The following is a 16,925-nucleotide window of genomic DNA, read 5'->3' on the forward strand; positions in this document are numbered from 1 at the left end:
TCTTTCTTGATTTCCTTGTTATGGTTACTCATGTCTCAACCTCGGTAGCCTTCCTTTTTTAGACTTTTGCTACCTTTTAATTGAGAGGATATCTGACATTGTTTAGTGAAAAATCTGAGTTCCAGATTATTTTTCAGGAATATAGGCTAACTTTCAAAAGCACAGATGTCAGAGAAGAGGGGTCTGCTGCTGGGTCGTTTTCTGCGCTTTGGCGCAGCGTCCTCGTGTAGCTCGCAGGTGAAAGCACCAGCTGAGGGCTTGGGTTTCAAGGTCGGCCCATGTTCTCTTGTTGACACCGTGCGTATGCTCAAGTCAGTCAAGTTCCTGACAAGAGCTTTTTGGGTCATTCCTCCCTTAAAGCTAGTACCCGAAAGTGGGCTGTTTGAAGAGTGGCTTCTACAATTCAGACATCCCAGGTTCACATTTTGACTCTGCCACTAACTAACTTTATGACATTGGGCATGTTACTTAATTTCTCTGCACCTCGGTTCTCCCATTTGTAAAACAGTGATAACAAGGACACCTCTCTGATAGTGTATTTCTGAGAAATAAAGAAACTCAATCCATGTAAATTGCTTAAGACAGTTCCTGGCTACAGTAGGCGCTCAAGAAATGTTGGCTGTTGGTACTATTATTAATAAAGCAAGTCCACTTTTTGCTTTTTAAGGTGGATCAAGGAGAGCTGAGGGCAAAGCTGGGCCCCAGTTGAGCCCTTGCAGCTTTTTTCTCTTGCTCTTGATCAGCAGTAATATATTACTCTTCTCTAAATCAGCACCGCCCCGATGCCTCAGACTTTCTCTCCATGAAAGTCTACTTCAACTCCAAATCACAAATGCAAAGTACTGGGTAGCAGTACATCATTTCACTGGTTAATTGTCCACTGAGGCTAGACTGCTTTTTATTTCCTGGTAGAGCTTGAATGTGTCTAGGAATGTGATTTCTGATCTCTCACAAACATATTATTAATACGACTTTAAGGCCTGAGGGACCTTCAACCAGATTCTGTGCAGGGATTTGTCTGGAACCTTCTAGATAAATACACATCTTACCTAAAAGAAAGAGCCTAAAAAAAAAAAGAAAGAACCTGCAGAACAGCATATTCTGCAACCTTCTTTGTTGTTTCTATTGTTGGATTTGGGGCTCAAATTCTCCTGAATAAAAAAAAGATAGTTGGATCATTCTTTGTGCTAAGGCATTTAACATATTTTTTTTTACGATGTAACTAATATCATCATTTTCTATCAGTTGTTAGAGTTCCTGTATTCTTTCTGGACAGTTTTAATTCCCTGTCTCCCCTCTCCAATGCTCTATCTCTGTTTGTTCAGTGTTAAGTATTACATGCCCTGTAGAGACATAATGCTACATTGCTTGTTATGGAACACAGGTTATTATTATAACCATCACATTGATGATTATTTTGGCTACAGTACTTTGTTGTTTAAAAAGTACACATACACAATCTAGTTTGTTTCTCACAGCCAGGAGTAGGCTGGGCAAATATTTAAGAAGTGCAGACACGGAGCCAGGCTGCCAGGGGCTTATGCACTATTCTTTTACCTCGAAGTGCTTCAGTTTACTCTTCTGTGAATGGAAATCATCATGCCTACCTTGTATTTAGAGCATATATGCACATGTTAATACATGTAAAGCTCTTGGAACATGTAAAGCCTGGCATATGGCAAACAGACACTCTGCAAATTTAACTATTATTATTGTTGCTTCCTTTTTCATAATATATTTGAGAAAATACAGACTCTTAAATTCATGTCCTGACAAAAGTCTCTCAGGTAATAACAAGACATATTCATGCTTCCTGAGTCTGTGTTCACAAAGTGGACAGAATGATTGGCTGTCTGTCCAATCATACGATTAGTTTTTCTTTGTAACCTAGACATGTGAATTGGGCATGTCCCATAACTGCTGGGTGTCTTGCTTCTTTCTCTGCCTCTCTTGCAGAGCTACGTGGATCACATTAGCAATCCCTGGAACTTTAGTCTCCCCCACCTTCAGTTTTGTGCCACAGGTCAGCCAGTGTTATTGCTTGGTTGGTTGTCTTATAGGTCTCTCTCTGTCTGCTGCCACCAAACTTGCCCATTTGGGACTAGTTCCTTGTCACTCTGAGGATTTTAAAGGAACATATTTATTAATAATTATGAGTCCTGATTTCCTCTTTGTGCACTCACTGGGGCAAAACATACATTAAATGACAAATCATTTGAATGTGAACACCAGGAAGGTGACTTGTGAGCTGAGATGCTTTTTGCCTCTTGGACATGGAAGTTATAGCTGGCTTTGTGCTGGGCTATACTAGATTGTAAGAATATTTGTTTTTCTTGTGCAAAGTCTGCAGAAAGGTGAGCTTTGCTTGAGACTATTGAGTGGAAAAATACACACGCACACATTCAGTTCTGGGCTAAGTTTTTCAGTACCTAATTATTCAATTTCCATTGCTGCAGCTGTTTTATTTGGTTGCTGGGCCTTACATAAACCAATTTACAATTCCTTAAACATATACTGCTTTGTCAAATACCACAACATTAAGCTCAAGAAATATAAGAAAGTCCTGGTACATACAAAAAGTCTACATAACCAGTGGATTAATTATGAAATACCCTATTTAATATGAAAATTATTCACTTTATTTTATTTTATTTTTTTACTGTATACACAGTCCCTTTTATTCCATAGCATGTATTAGGTAAGGGGCTGCCTCCAGAATGAGCCAGCCAGGATTGGCTTCCGTCAGTGTAACTTGACTACCCTCTAGTGGTTTTATAGAGAATGATATAGATACTCATTTCTTAAATAAATAATAATAATTTTTTTAAAAACCATGAAATGTTTGGCAATAACATTTCTAAATATTTTATTTTAATTGACATATAATAGTTACACATATTTATGGGGTACATAGTGATGTTTCAATGGAAATATTATATAATGACCAGATTAGGGTAATTAGTCTATCCATCATCTCAAACATTTATCATTTCTTTGTATTGGGAACATTCAACATTTTTATAGGTCCTTGACATTTCAGAACACCATGTAATCATTAGGCAGTTAGTGTAAGTATCACACACATGAGGCAGGCAGAGCAGAATAACACTTTAGATCCACGCTTTCTCTTTCTAAAGAGTTACAAAGCAGTTGGTAGATACTCATTAATGCAGCTGCTGGACTAACCATTTATGCCCACTTTGTGAACAGTTATTATGAGTCAGCTTCACTTTTTGAGTGATGTGGACTGTGGACATAGTGTCACCCAACTGAGGCTCCCACATAGTTCAGAACATCCATGAGAGCAAAGGCCCTGGGTCAGGACTCTCCAGAGCCTGACAATCTGCTATGTTAAGGCTGTTTTATCTCTGGTATTTCTACAGGGCAAAACCTCAGAAAAATATCTTAGTTTCTTATGATCATTAGAGCTCTGCAAAAATCAATACTGCTCTTTGTTTTTGTGCCTCTGTCTACTTCCTGGTCAACTCAGGCCCAAGGAATTAAAAACAAACAAACACACACAAAACAATGACAACACACACACACACACCCTGCCACACACCTCCACACCCTTCCACAGAGTTAAAAAATCAATAGGTGGGAAAATGCAGTTAGATTAGTGCAGTGGCTAAGGGTCTTCATTTCTAGCTATATGACTATGGACAATTATTTGATCTTCCTAACTCTCAGTTTATACATGAGAAAAATGGGCTCAGTAATGAGCATAGTGTATGGCACATGGAAACGAGAAAGCATTCTCATTACGCGTTGGTGATGATGATGATGACATCATCCAAAGCTCCAAAGTGGTAAATTGCTGCATTTGGCAAAGGCAGAATTGGATGAGATGCACGTTTCATAAAATAAATCAAGGGTAGACAGGATGGCTTCATCAACCCTTCCCTCAGAGGATAAGCAGAAATTTGGAATAAACTCAGCAAGGTAAAAAAGAAAAAGAAAAACTTCTCCTGGAGTGTGTTGATGGGGAACCAAATGTGAAAATCTAAAAAGCTATCCTTCTGCTTTTTAATATTGTTTGTGTATTAGAGAATGAATTCTCTTAAACTTAAGGTTTTTGGTTGGCTCTACAAATGTTGAAAAAAAATTGAATTGGTTGCTAACATTTAAACATTGGGAGATATTTATTTAAAAACTCAGCTTCCTGGCTTCTCTTGAAAATTATCAGAAGTTCTGGCAACACTGGCCTGTATTCCCCGATGGCAGCTGTTAGCTGGAGAAGAGCTGCTGCCTGCATCCACTTTCCAGCTCACCACAGGCCTCACTCCTCCCTTTGGTCTCCCCAACACTTATGTGGAATATTAGTGGCCAAATTTCATTGCATTTGTCCTTTACGTTTCCATCTCATAAAAACAGTGGGGGAATTTCTTAATCCAGGCTCATTTCTTTATCACATCAGGGATCAGCAAACTTTATTTGTGAAGGATCAGATTATTTGGCTATGGGCACCATATTGCAGCTACTCAACTCTGCCCTGGTATGCCAAAGCAGCCACAGACAATATGTAAACAAATGGCCATGGTTGTGTTCTAATAAAACTATTTACAAAACCAGGATTTAGCTCATGAGCTGAAGTTTGCCCACCCCTGGTCTAAGTGACCATCCCAGCCCCTGTGCTCATTTGGTTTTCTACCTCTTCTCTGGGCATTTCCTTCTCCTAAACTTGATTTGATTTTAAGGCACACCTGGTGTGTCTCAGTGGGGACATTCCTACTGATAAGGTGCATGAAAATCAGATTTAGATCTGGCTCATCGTTTAAACCTTAAAAAAAACCAACTTCACCTTTAACTGCATCTGGTGTTAAGGATCTTAACAGGTGCTGCTGAAGGCATCGTTCTGCTACAGCTTTATCTACAGATGCTGGGGATTAGGGAGACGCTTTCTCAGGGGCCTCATCATTAAAAGAAAACACATAATGGTTTGCTTCATACTAACTAGGTATAGTTGAATGAAAGTGTATGGGGTAAATTAGGGAAAATGACTTATATCTCTGTTTATCTATAGCTTCGAGATGGATAATTATTCAAAGATAATTATTCCCCCTTAAAACTTATTAATATATTGCCCTATGACATTGCTTTGTGTGGATTGAAGTGTATGCAGCAGAGGAAGAATGAGATGTTACGTAAAACGAGATCTCTGACCTACCTTCTTTCTAAAAGTATGTGAGATATATGTAATAAGACCACTGAATAAGACCATATTACTATAGTAAGACCAACAAAAGACGTGTAATAAGACTACTCAAATAGAAAAAGAAAAGTAAAAACCACAGAGAAAGAAGGAAAGTAACCAAATATAAGCAAATATGTAGTTGAACATGTGGATTTGGCTTCCAGCTTTTTGGCTGAAAGACCAAGTTAAGATGGCTGAGATGGAATGAGGATCCCTATATTATTTTGGCATACACAATTTGTTTTACACGATTTCTCATCACCACTTTTGCAATGATTGTGTGAAAGTGCTGCTGGTGCATTGGGGTAAACATTCAGCAGACATTCCTCTTTGTTATGGGGTGCTGTGCCTCAGAGAGTGTGCCCCATTGAGGGCAACGTACAACCCTTAAACACGACAAAAGGAAGACAAGCAAGAAATGTCCCCCAAAGAACCTGCTATGGCAAAGTTCATGTTGGGGTCACCCTTCATGAGAAAAATATGAAATTTTGTAGGGCACATGGCACAGCCTTCTAAAAGATATTAATCAATAATATCTCAATAATTATAATAATAGCTCCTATGTATCAGGTGCTTTCAATTGTAGAATTTAATTGTTATTATTGTTATTTTTATTTTTAAGATGAAGTCTTGTTCTGTTACCCAGGCTGGAGTGCAGTGGCGCGATCTCGGCTCACTGCAACCTCTGCCTCCCGGGTGCAAGTAATTCTCCTGCCTCAACCTCCCAAGTAGGTGGGACTACAGGCATACACCACCATGCCTGGCTAATTTTTTCATATTTTTAGTAGAGATGAGGTTTCACCATTTTGGCCAGGCTGGTCTCGAACTCCTGACCTCAGGTGATCCGCCCACCTTGGCCTCCCAAAGTGCTGGGATTACAGGCGTGAGCCACTGCACCTGGCCTGAATTTAATTATTAAGAAGACATTATAGCATCTTGTAGATGAAGAAACTGAAAGATTAGCGACTTGCTAATGTCACATTATTCATAAATGATAGGGCTAGAATGTAAAGCTATTTGTCTCTAAAACCTGTGTTTTTAACCACTAAACTATACTTCTCCCTGCCCAGATGTTGCTCAACTATTAGAAGTAAGGAATACTGCTACTTGCATTCAAAAGAAATACAATGTGAGCCACAAATGTGAGTTGCATGTATGATTTTAAATCAAGTGGCCACATGAAAAAGGTAAAAATAATCAGGTGACATTAGTTTTAACAATATAGTTTACTTAACCCACTGTGTGCAAAAGATCATTTCATCATGTAATAGGCACAAAACTTTTTAATGAACTATTTTACATTTTTATTCAGATGAAGTCTTTAAAATCCAGGTGTGTTTGATACTTAGTTCATCTCCATTTGGCCTCATCACATTTCAGTGCTCAATAGACACCTGTGGCTGGAGGCTACCAGGGTGCACAGTGCCGCTCTATTGATGGAAATGTGGGTTAGAGACACTAAGGTCTCTTTCTACTTTTTATTTCCAAGAAAACCCAAGTCCAAGGAAGGGATCTTATTATCATCATCATCATCATCATCATCACCAATCACCACCAGTCATCATCCATGGTTTCCAAAAGCGTTTGTTAAGCCCCTTATCTCAGCACTGCTGAGCTGTGAGGGTCCAGTGCCCTCTGCCAGTTTGCATCGATAAGGATTCTCCTGCTCACATGTGCAATCTTCTGTGTGTTTCAGGTGACCCAGGCCCTGCCAGCTATGGGAGAAATGGCCGAGACGGTGAACGAGGCCCCCCCGGGGTGGCAGGAATTCCTGGCGTGCCTGGACCCCCGGGACCTCCTGGGCTTCCCGGTTTCTGTGAGCCAGCCTCCTGCACCATGCAGGCTGGTCAGCGAGCATTTAGCAAAGGGCCTGACCCGTGAAAGGCTTAGTGCTGCATGACTCTCTGCATGAACCACGCCTGGTGAAGGAGCTTGGGGGAGAAACACCACCCAAAGCTGGGGCAAAGATGATTACCTTCAGCATGATTCCAATGTATTACCTTCAGCATGATTACGGAAGTCCTACTTGACAATCACATTTAGAAGAACGGTGCTATTCAGTAAGTTCTCTTTCCTTTCCCTTGGAGGGAAGACAGCAGAGTCATCAGTTAAAAAAAAAAAAAAAGAAAGAAAACCAAACACCTCCCTTGAGTAAATTTATACTCCTGTTCCCAGGATCTTGAGCTTTAGTGTGCTATACCTATGTGTCTTATCGTGGGCCACTGTGCCAATAAACAAAAACAACTGTTTGGTTTACCTCAGTTGCAGTAGTTATTTTCATTTAGATGTTGTTCTCAGATTATTGTTTCAGTTATATAGAGGATTACTAGACTAGTTATGAAAAAAACCCCACTACATTCAATAGAATTGGTGCTTAAAATCCCATCGATGTGTTGTCTCTGGAGTAAGAAAGGGCTACATCGCCCAAAATGATTTCCTTATGTCACGTATTGGTTTTCTTCTTCAGCCTGAACTTTTGTTGAACTGTATGTACTGTACCCCAAACCTGTTAATATTTTGACTGCTTCTATGTGAAAGCAAAGAAATAATTTTAATACTCTGGCATTCACAAATTTTATTGATGAGATTATTTATTTTAAAGGTTTGAGGTAACATCTCTGGTTGTACCAAAGAAGAAATAAATATGGTTTCTTAATCTCTTGCATGTTTTCTTATAAATAATCATGTTCAATGAAAAGAAGCTACTGAGCTTATTTAGATACATTAAACATTACTTAACTACTGGTTCTATAGGTGTATGTTTATAATATTAGTGTTTTTTCCACATAGAGTAATTAAAAAAGCTGTTCCACAGAGGGTGTTACCCTGTGAGAGATGTGTGTGTGTGTGTGTGTCTGTGTGTGTGTTTTAGTGTGTATGGGGAGAGCTTCATGGACCTTTTTGAAATGTTAATTCCCTAGAAAGATGTGCAGCTGCATATGCATCTATATTTGTGTATAGTAGTTCAGAGTTTTCGTGGACTCTTTTCAGTCTAGCCTTGCTTTATTTCTAGGTTAAGAACCACTGCGTTCATTCCAATGGTTTGTTAGCTCCCTCCTACTCTGAACTTTATTGCAAACATGATTTATGTTTCACCATTTCTTGTAAATTTTACAAAGGTAGCTCAGCTAAAGCACTGTATTCTTAACAAGTATTTCCTGACCACTTAAGCACTTTATTATTATTTATGTAATCATATTGACTTGCTGTTTCATTAACATCTACTTAACTATCCAACAGACTTAATATATTCATTTTATATCACAGAGCCTACGAGTAACCTGTGCTGGGGCATAGAACAATAGCTTAACATAGTATCTTTAGTTTATGGAACTAAATTCTGTCAAGTCAAAGGAGAGTGAGCCCTAATATAATACTTCTATTTTTTTCTCATGTGTATTTTATACATTTAAAAATTCTAGTCCTAGTTGTTTGGTTAAATCAATCATTATGTAATCTGTATTTGGATTTCTTTAAAACTGCTTACAGCATCTAGTTTTATGCTTCTAGCATGAATGTTGCTTAAGAAGATTCTTTGCCGTATAGATCAGTGCTATTTACATAGACTGAAAGAATGTTCCTTCCCTTTTTTCGAACATTATTTTTGAAAATAAAGGTCTCTGTTATAGCTCCCTAAAACAATACAAAAAAAGGCAAACTTTTTCAGGAGCTGTGACACATAATGAAATAAATGCATAGAAATTATCCTTTCACCAAAGTGCTTTTATTTTAAATAGAGTGACATAATCAAATACAATAAAAGAAAAATTAGATAATCAAACGTTTCTAAGTTTTATAATATTCATAAGACAATTAAAAAAATAAAATGTCAAAGAACAGTTCACTCAGCTGTTCTACAAACCTGGTTATGTAAAGGTTGTACAACAAGCTCCACAGATACAGTCAGCAACATTGGAAACAACCACTTAGAAACAGATGATGCAAAACTACCACATTCCAAATGGCAGGAATGATTCGTTATAAATTTCAGTTAAGTGAAGTAGTTTACAGAAGCAGAAGATACTTGGCTTAGAAATTGTAAGGAAAAGCCCCCAGCAAATTCTCTCCATGAAAGAGAGTTGATAAATGTTGAATCTGACCAAGTATGTCTCTCTAGCAAAATAGAAATCTCAAATCCTCTCTGAGATATTTTTGAAAGTTGGACAAAGTGGCAACTAGAGCATTCACTGAGAGAGGAGAGTGTAAATAAATAAAGTTGGTTCGAACCTGGCATGTTAATTAAGGGCAAATGATTCCTGATTTATTTCTAGCCAGTGCTTCTATGGCAGTATGATATGATTTTCAACCCAAATATCTGACATGTTGGTTAAGAACTATGCAAATCACTTCCTAGGCTGATTGAGCACATAAATTCACTGGCATGGTTTTGGGTAATTGGCTTCTGCACAGCAGAAGAGTTGAATGAGTAGTCATATCAGGATAGGTGACTGATTTGATTATTTAGATACTTTATATTTCAAGCTGACTGAACCAAGATTGTTGTTCTTAAACATCATTAGTAAAATCTGATTTGCCACCTGAAATAAGCTTAATATAAATTCTTGCTTTAGAAGATCACCTGTATTGTATTTTTTAAATTTTTTGGTGATTATAGTGTTTCTGAGATATAGTCTCTGAGTTTAAAAGTAAACCAAGGCCGGGCATGGTGGCTCACGCCTGTAATCCCAACACTTTGAAAGGCCAAGGTGGGAGGATAGCTTGAACCCAGGAGTTCCAGACCAGCCTGGGCAAGATGGTGAGTCTCCTATCTCTACAAAAATAAAAACAAATTAAAACATTAGCCAGGCATGGTAGTGAGCGCCTGAAGTCCCAACTACTTGGGAGGCTGAGGTTGGAGGATCGCTTGAGACCAGGAGTTTGAAGCCATGGTTAGCTATGATCACGCCACTGCACTCTAGCCTGGGCGACAGAACAAGACCCTGTCTCTAAAAAAACTAAGTAGATCAACATAGGTGGAAAACCAATAGAAATACTGATTTCCAAATATCAAGAAAATTGCTTTAAAATATTTGCTGGTAGCCTGACAAAAGAAGTGAAAACTCAGTATTAAGGAAAAAATACTAGCAAACTTGCAATCTTGCTGTTTATAGAGGGGTGACTGACATAAATGATTTTAATTATCTTTTTTAAAAAGAATACTTGTGTTCAATAAACATAGGTCAAGTCATTTTGTACAAAGTAAAATAAATACTTTTCAATTGTGCAGTCTTCTTTAGTGAGTTGTGATCCAGGGCATGACAGTATAAAGTACCTATGACTGAGGAACTATTAAATCAAAATGGGCTGACTGTAGTAATGCCTGTCTGTAAATACACATGCTTAAGTGCTCTTTGAATGATCAACGAGAGGAAGTGTAACATATTTGATTGATCTGGCTATCAGGAAGAGGATGCTGCTAACTGAAAATTACTTTTAGTTTTAATAAATGGTAATTCATGCTAACTCTCTGCTTAACATGCCTTCACAAATTACTCTTGACTCCAAGTTATCAAAACATAGCTGGAGAGAGAACAAGTGAGGGAAACTGTCTCCAACAAACTACCTCTCTTTCTGAGATATATTTGAAATTCCATTTTGTCTCTAAGTTGAAAATATGTGTGTGAAAAGACAATATTCTTTAGAGCACCTAGTTAATTTATCCAAAGGGGGCCTGAAGATAGGAATAGTTAAGAACTATGTAAGTTATTACCCGGTATAAGTAAACATATAAATCCTCTGGCACGTTTTGATGTAATTAATTTCTGTTAAGAAAACCTGCTATGTATTTAACTACTTATTGCCTATTGCCTTATCACTCATGGTGTAAAAGCTTCTATGGATGAGAAAAGTTAATTGTGTTATTTCTTATCTCCCTCAGGGACCTCTATAGCAAAAAGTCTCATATGATTTTAGTGAGATGATCACTCTGGGGGTCAAAAGTCCCAAAGGACTGCCTGTTTTCTGGCTTTTGTTTCTGTTTATAATTCTCATCTGAAATAATTAGACTAGGGTTTTTATGAACTAGGCTTTTATAAACCCAGGGAGATGGGTGACAAACTTGATTATTTCAAGCTGAGCTTGAAAGCTTATTCATGTGACAAAGAAAACTGTAATGATGGTATAAACATGAACCCTGCAATAGACCAATTAAGGTTCCTTGGACACCTGTGGGGCTCATGGTTAGCCAAGAGTGTTTCTGGAGCATCCCCATGGTTGACACCAAACAGAACGGACTGAAGTGTGGAGCTTCAGCCATGGCAAGTGATGAAGAGTAGATGTGGCCTTAATAATTGCACCTTAGATTTCCTTGACATAGGGTCAGATCCTTTATTGCTGAGACAGGTGACAAGCTCATTATGTATAATGAACACGTAGGAATCAAGGCTTCAAAGCATTACGCCCATGTGGGATTTTGAATAAAACTAGTGCCATTGCACTTAACATGAGTATATTCAATTAAACCTTAAAGAGTTTGATGAGGTAAGATAGAGAGCAAACAAAATGGGGGAAAACACACCCTAAATGTTATTTAAAAATAAATAGTTGTAAATTATGCCCAATACAACCTGAATTTAAAGACATTAATGCACTGAGAAACATTTATCCCCAAAATGTACTTTACCTAACACAATAAAATAAAAAGTTGTAAAATAGCCAGCATCTTTACTTACACCCAGAAGCTTAGTATGGTCACACAATACACACACTTCTGATGAACTTAAATCTTATTTACCCCCTCATTTAGTGAAGCCTCCCACTTTATTAGTATTCACTTTTGACAAATTCATGAAGCAAATAACTAACTCCTCCAGTTGTACCACATCACTCACTACTAGATCTGAACTTGCAGTTTTTTTTTCCACTTAGATTTTCTTAGACTTAGCTTTGGTCTTAAAGCTTGTCTTATCTTTCAGGCAAAGTTTTGCTGTGCTGGGTCTACTTGTCTGGATGAGTTTTCTCTGTGTTCACTTGGTTCTTCATCCAATTTAACCAAATTGATCAGTTACTCTAGCATGATTTTGTTGAGTAAAACGTTTGAATTTTAGCTCCAGGTATGCCACACAATAAAAATGATGACACTCATTTGTCCTATTGCCTGAGACTTTTAGTAGTTGAACAAATTTAACATAATTAATGCTACCTTTACCAGGCAACTAATAAATCAACACTATTCAACGTTCTAAGACACTTTGAATTATGTAGGCATACAAGATACAAATTCAATTCTCTTCTGCATCTCTTCCTCTTCAAAGCCTGCATAATCTATGTGAGCAGAGATGGTACAAAAGGGGGATGGTACAAAAATGCGTCAACACTCAAATATTAAGAAATAACGCTGGGAAACCGTGACAGTAAACACTTGTGTGTCTTCAGAAGGTGGATACAGACAAATGTGAAAAATAACTTAAGAACAAAAGCAATGGACAAATCTGCAAAACTCTTTTGAGTATCCATTAAAACAACTTCAGCAAAACACTTCACTGAGAAATTCCCAATCCCAGTGTATTATTAGTCTTAGGAAAATAAAAATGGTACTTAAAAAAAAAAAAGGTGTTCCTAATCGTACTTTTGTAAATAGTGATGTATTCTAGAAAAATATAAACATTATACAAATCTAATTGTAAAATTTTAAGTACACTGAACAATATAGAGTTTAGACATTGTGTAGTTTTATAAATTGTCTACTTCTTGTGATAAGCTAAATCTTTTTTCTTGTCTGTTGAAAGAGTATCTGTCCTGTCTAAAAGGAAGGTAATTATTTAGCTGTCTTCATATTGATCACTAAAATATGAAAGTGGTGTATAAACAGTTATGAATAGTTAATCTGCATGTTAACTAAGTGTATAAGTACATATATATCCACTAAAGAAATAAAATCAAAACAGTCAACAAACCAAAGGGTACTGTGCCTGTTTCATAAAGATGCTTAATATGAGGAAAACAAAACAAATTAACAAAAATTACCTACAAAAATTATCTACAAAAGTAAAAAAAAAAAGTGCAAAGGCAAGAGTCTGATTTAGTTGTCCACTAAACTGTTCGTAGCCTTGTATTTCTGTTAGTTTGTTCAGTTCTTCTGAACAAATTGCTTTAAACACCATCTTGTGGACATATGGAGGTATATCAGAGGTTCCCAACAGATGAGAGAGACGGCAGAAAGGCTAAATCTTACCTAACTCATAAAACAGATTCATAAAAGTTACTTTATAAGCCAAATATCAAATGACAGTTTTCACAGACAACATATTTTAATATAATTGCTTAAGTTCTTTAAGTGACTAAAATTTTAAAGTTTAAACAATATCACAAAATAGGGAAATAAACTTACGGGGTTACTTTGATCGCAAAGTGAAAAGTTTAAAAGGTTAAAACTTGCTGTGTTTGTGTTATGGTTAGAAGTAATGGTTAATGTCTTCAGTTGGAAAGAACAATGAACAAATTCATGAATTATTCTTCTGTTTTTCTTTGGATTCCAAAGGCCATAAATATTAATTGAAGTCATACTTTAATCTTGGCATAGAAAGACTTCTATCTGGAAGTGTTTTGAGCTTGGTATAAAATGTAAGATTGGAATTCAAACATACTTGTATATGGAAATCACAGTTTTAATATTAATCGTCGTCATGAGCCATAATTATTTTGTATTTAAACACGTATGTTGTTTTCTGGAGTGCAAACGAGATAATTCATGAAATTGAATAATTCTTCTCCCCTGCTTTGAACATCATTAACATCTATGTGGAAATAAACATGTTTTGGAATGGAATAAAATGGTACAAGGGATTTGGCAACCATTAAGTCATTTAGAGGAAAATTTCCCACCCTACTTTGGGGCCCAAATAATTTACTTTTTTTTTATTAAAGGAATTGGGCAATTGCCAAATCTCAACTTCATTTGGTGTTAAATTAGGTGGATCCAGCACTTCTTGCTGCCCTTTGTTGCATATCATGTGTACAGAGCTGAGGCAGGAAAAAGTATCTGAAGGTAAATAATAGAGTAGGGTCAGAAAGGCTTGTACCATGTACCATGACATAACTAGAGAAACAGGGCTATGTCCTGTTTCTCTAGTTATGTCAAATTTAGTCATATTTCCCAGTTACAAAAAAATGAGTTTGTGTCATTGTGACAAGTCCACTTTGTAATATGCATCACCCATCCCATCAAATTACCTGAATAAATCCAAATCCTTGAAATAAGAATTAACAAGTCAAGCATTAATGTATTTAGATTTCTAAATATACAATTTGTAAGAAAGAATGCATGACATATTTCGTAGAATAAAAATGAACAGTTAATAAAACAAGAAAATGAATTGTCTTTTTATGTCTATGAAAGGAACAACTCAAAAACCAAAAAACAAAAAAAAGTTGATTACCATCAGCAAAAAAGTCCATGAAAACATTAAAATGATAAAATAAATATTTTTAAATTAGCATAGAGGCAAAAAGATAAACAACCTATTAATTAATATGAAAAAATAATCTTTGAAAACATATACAATGTTTAGCTTTATGACAAATTCAAGTAAATTAATATGAGTGGCAGATAAATTGTAAGCGTTTAGAAATTCAACAAATTAAAAGCTCAAGATATACACATAGCACCGAATTTTAGATCTACGTACACTTTTTTGGGATAAATTACCATTTTACTAAGAAAACACATATGTATGTTCCAATTGTGTAAGTTTAAAACACAGCACCATTGTAGGTATTGCACAAGAAAGAAAATGAAAAAAAAATGTCAAAATGCTTACAATAAATAAAATAACCTTGGAAAATAAAATAAATAAACTTGGAATTGAAATATACAGTATAATTCAATATGAAATACCTAAAATGTTGTAGGTATGCACAGCCATTGTAGACAGTACCTGACCAGCAGTTCATTAATCTATAATGAAAAACCGGTTCAAATCACGGATGCATTGGAACAAACCCTGCCTTAAATTAGGCATGTTCCTCAGACACAACTCTGTTCACAGCTTTTTCCAACTTCAGTGGGCTAGCCTTTCTAAACTCATTTTTCAGTTAACAGACAAAAGCAATCATCCCCCATCCTGTTTTAGCCAAATTGAAATCTGCACCGCTCCTTGAAGAGGAGTGAGTCCTGATTGCTGTGGCCGGCAGGCTCTCGCGGCATGTTCTCACATCTGTGGGACCCACTGTCTAACTTCTGCAACATCCTCATGCCCAGTTATTCTGGAGAATCAGTGCCTGCCAACCAACAGTTCCTCAATGAATATACAGCTAATCAATAGAAAGACTGTTTAGTCATTTGATGATCACTGTATTTTTGCTTCTTTTCAGAGGACATGGTTTTGGAGTGGGTGTGAACTCTTTGGTCTGAGCACTAGTTGCATATTCGGTCCTATGGTTTTCCTTTGTTGAGCTGTACCTCTTGCTGCAGCTTCTGGAGAAATATAATTCTCCTTAAGAGCTTTTGGGTTTCACCTTCTTAATATGCATTTGCTGACACTACACATCCATCTTCTAGGACAAGTGAGTCCATTCGTTACGTATCCCATCCTTTGTTCTGATGGTGGCTTCTTGTCTTAAAGTCTGAGGGTGATGAGGTCATAAGGATGATGGATACAAGGGCCCGAAGATCTTGCTAGGCCATTGAAGCTTTAAGAGTACCGAAGACAGCTTGGTGGCTTCACCACCAAGCACCTTGTAGGGAAAACAGCTTTCTGTTTACCAAAATGAGAAACTGAGTGAGGGGACCACAGAGTATTAGGCTTTCTTTGCAGAACTCATACACAACTGGAATTTGATACTCCCTTTTCATGCACCACTTATTCATGCCAGTGCTGATTGCTTTGAATTGAGATCATTATACAGAATTAACAAAATCATCTCAGTAGTTGGCTATGCTGGGTGTTTGGGCTCCCTGATAAAACAGTTTCCTGTGGTTTTTCTTGTTTTGTTTTTGACAACAGAAGTTGTAAAATGAAGTTCTTATTGCCTATTTTTCTGCATAAGTAGGATAGATGTAGATGGTACAAAAATTCTTAAGTTATAAAAAGTAGTCAAAAAACATTCAACAGGAGCAATGCACTATATCAAAAAAGTTGACAAAATGTTTAGCAATGATAGTAAATTTAAACACCAAGAAAACTTAAAGTCTGAAACTTTAAAATTCAGAAATCAAAGGCCAACCACATGTTGATGAGTCTACAAAATGGATATCATCATCAGTCTACTAAGTCACAAGATGCAATTTCCTTTTGAAGAAGAACTAACGATAAGATTTACTTGCATATTTCATATAAAACTCTGAGTAAAAATCATAGCAATTGTAAAGCAAAACATATGGAATGAATTTGGGAAAAATCAAAAAATGCTGATTTGCAATTGCTATAGGAATAGGATTCAAATGGTTGCTTTTAATGTCTGGCTTACTCCAAAAAAAAAAAAAAAAAACCAACCCACAGATGATGAGGGTTTGATGGTATTAAGATAGCTCCAATGGCAAGGAGGTGTCACCAGGAACCAAGTCTTCTTCAGGTGTGTTCATTTCCCACCTGTCCGCTGATGGGCCTGAGACAGAGGATAGAGGCAGTCTTCTGGGTTACATCTTCCACTGGGTCCTGGGGGCCCCTGGGGGCCTGGGGCACCTGGTGAGCCTGGCAAACCCAGAGCTAATGACATTAAAAAAAAAAATCACAATGCAGATCACGTATGGCCCTTCCTCTCTCCCACCCTCTAGCCAACATGGATCACTCGA

The 16,925-nt window shown here is 37.0% G+C and overlaps 2 protein-coding genes across 12 annotated transcripts in view; one reads left to right on the forward strand and one right to left on the reverse strand.

Annotated features, from left to right (window-relative positions):
* LOC105479481 (collagen type IX alpha 1 chain) overlaps positions 1-7,850 on the forward strand; it is a 176,470-nt gene extending 168,620 nt beyond the window's left edge. For 9 of the 10 annotated variants that reach the window (XM_011737468.3, XM_071096903.1, XM_011737472.3 and 6 more), the window contains one exon: positions 6,891-7,850. In XM_011737468.3, coding sequence (XP_011735770.1) covers positions 6,891-7,075 — 185 coding nt within the window. In that variant the 3' untranslated portion in view covers positions 7,076-7,850. Of the gene's footprint in view, positions 1-6,264; positions 6,382-6,890 lie in introns of all 10 variants that reach the window. The other variant, XM_011737469.3, reaches the window with a different exon arrangement.
* Positions 7,851-7,934: 84 nt separating this feature from the next.
* The window catches only part of LOC105479487 (collagen type XIX alpha 1 chain), a 334,678-nt gene continuing 325,687 nt past the window's right edge, over positions 7,935-16,925 (reverse strand). For both annotated transcript variants that reach the window (XM_011737482.3, XM_011737483.3), the window contains exon 51: positions 7,935-16,839. In XM_011737482.3, the coding sequence (XP_011735784.2) occupies positions 16,712-16,839 (128 nt within the window). In that variant the 3' untranslated portion in view covers positions 7,935-16,711. The remainder of the gene's footprint in view (positions 16,840-16,925) is intronic.

This window comes from Macaca nemestrina, chromosome 5, assembly GCF_043159975.1.
Source record: "Macaca nemestrina isolate mMacNem1 chromosome 5, mMacNem.hap1, whole genome shotgun sequence".
Taxonomy (NCBI): domain Eukaryota; kingdom Metazoa; phylum Chordata; class Mammalia; order Primates; family Cercopithecidae; genus Macaca; species Macaca nemestrina.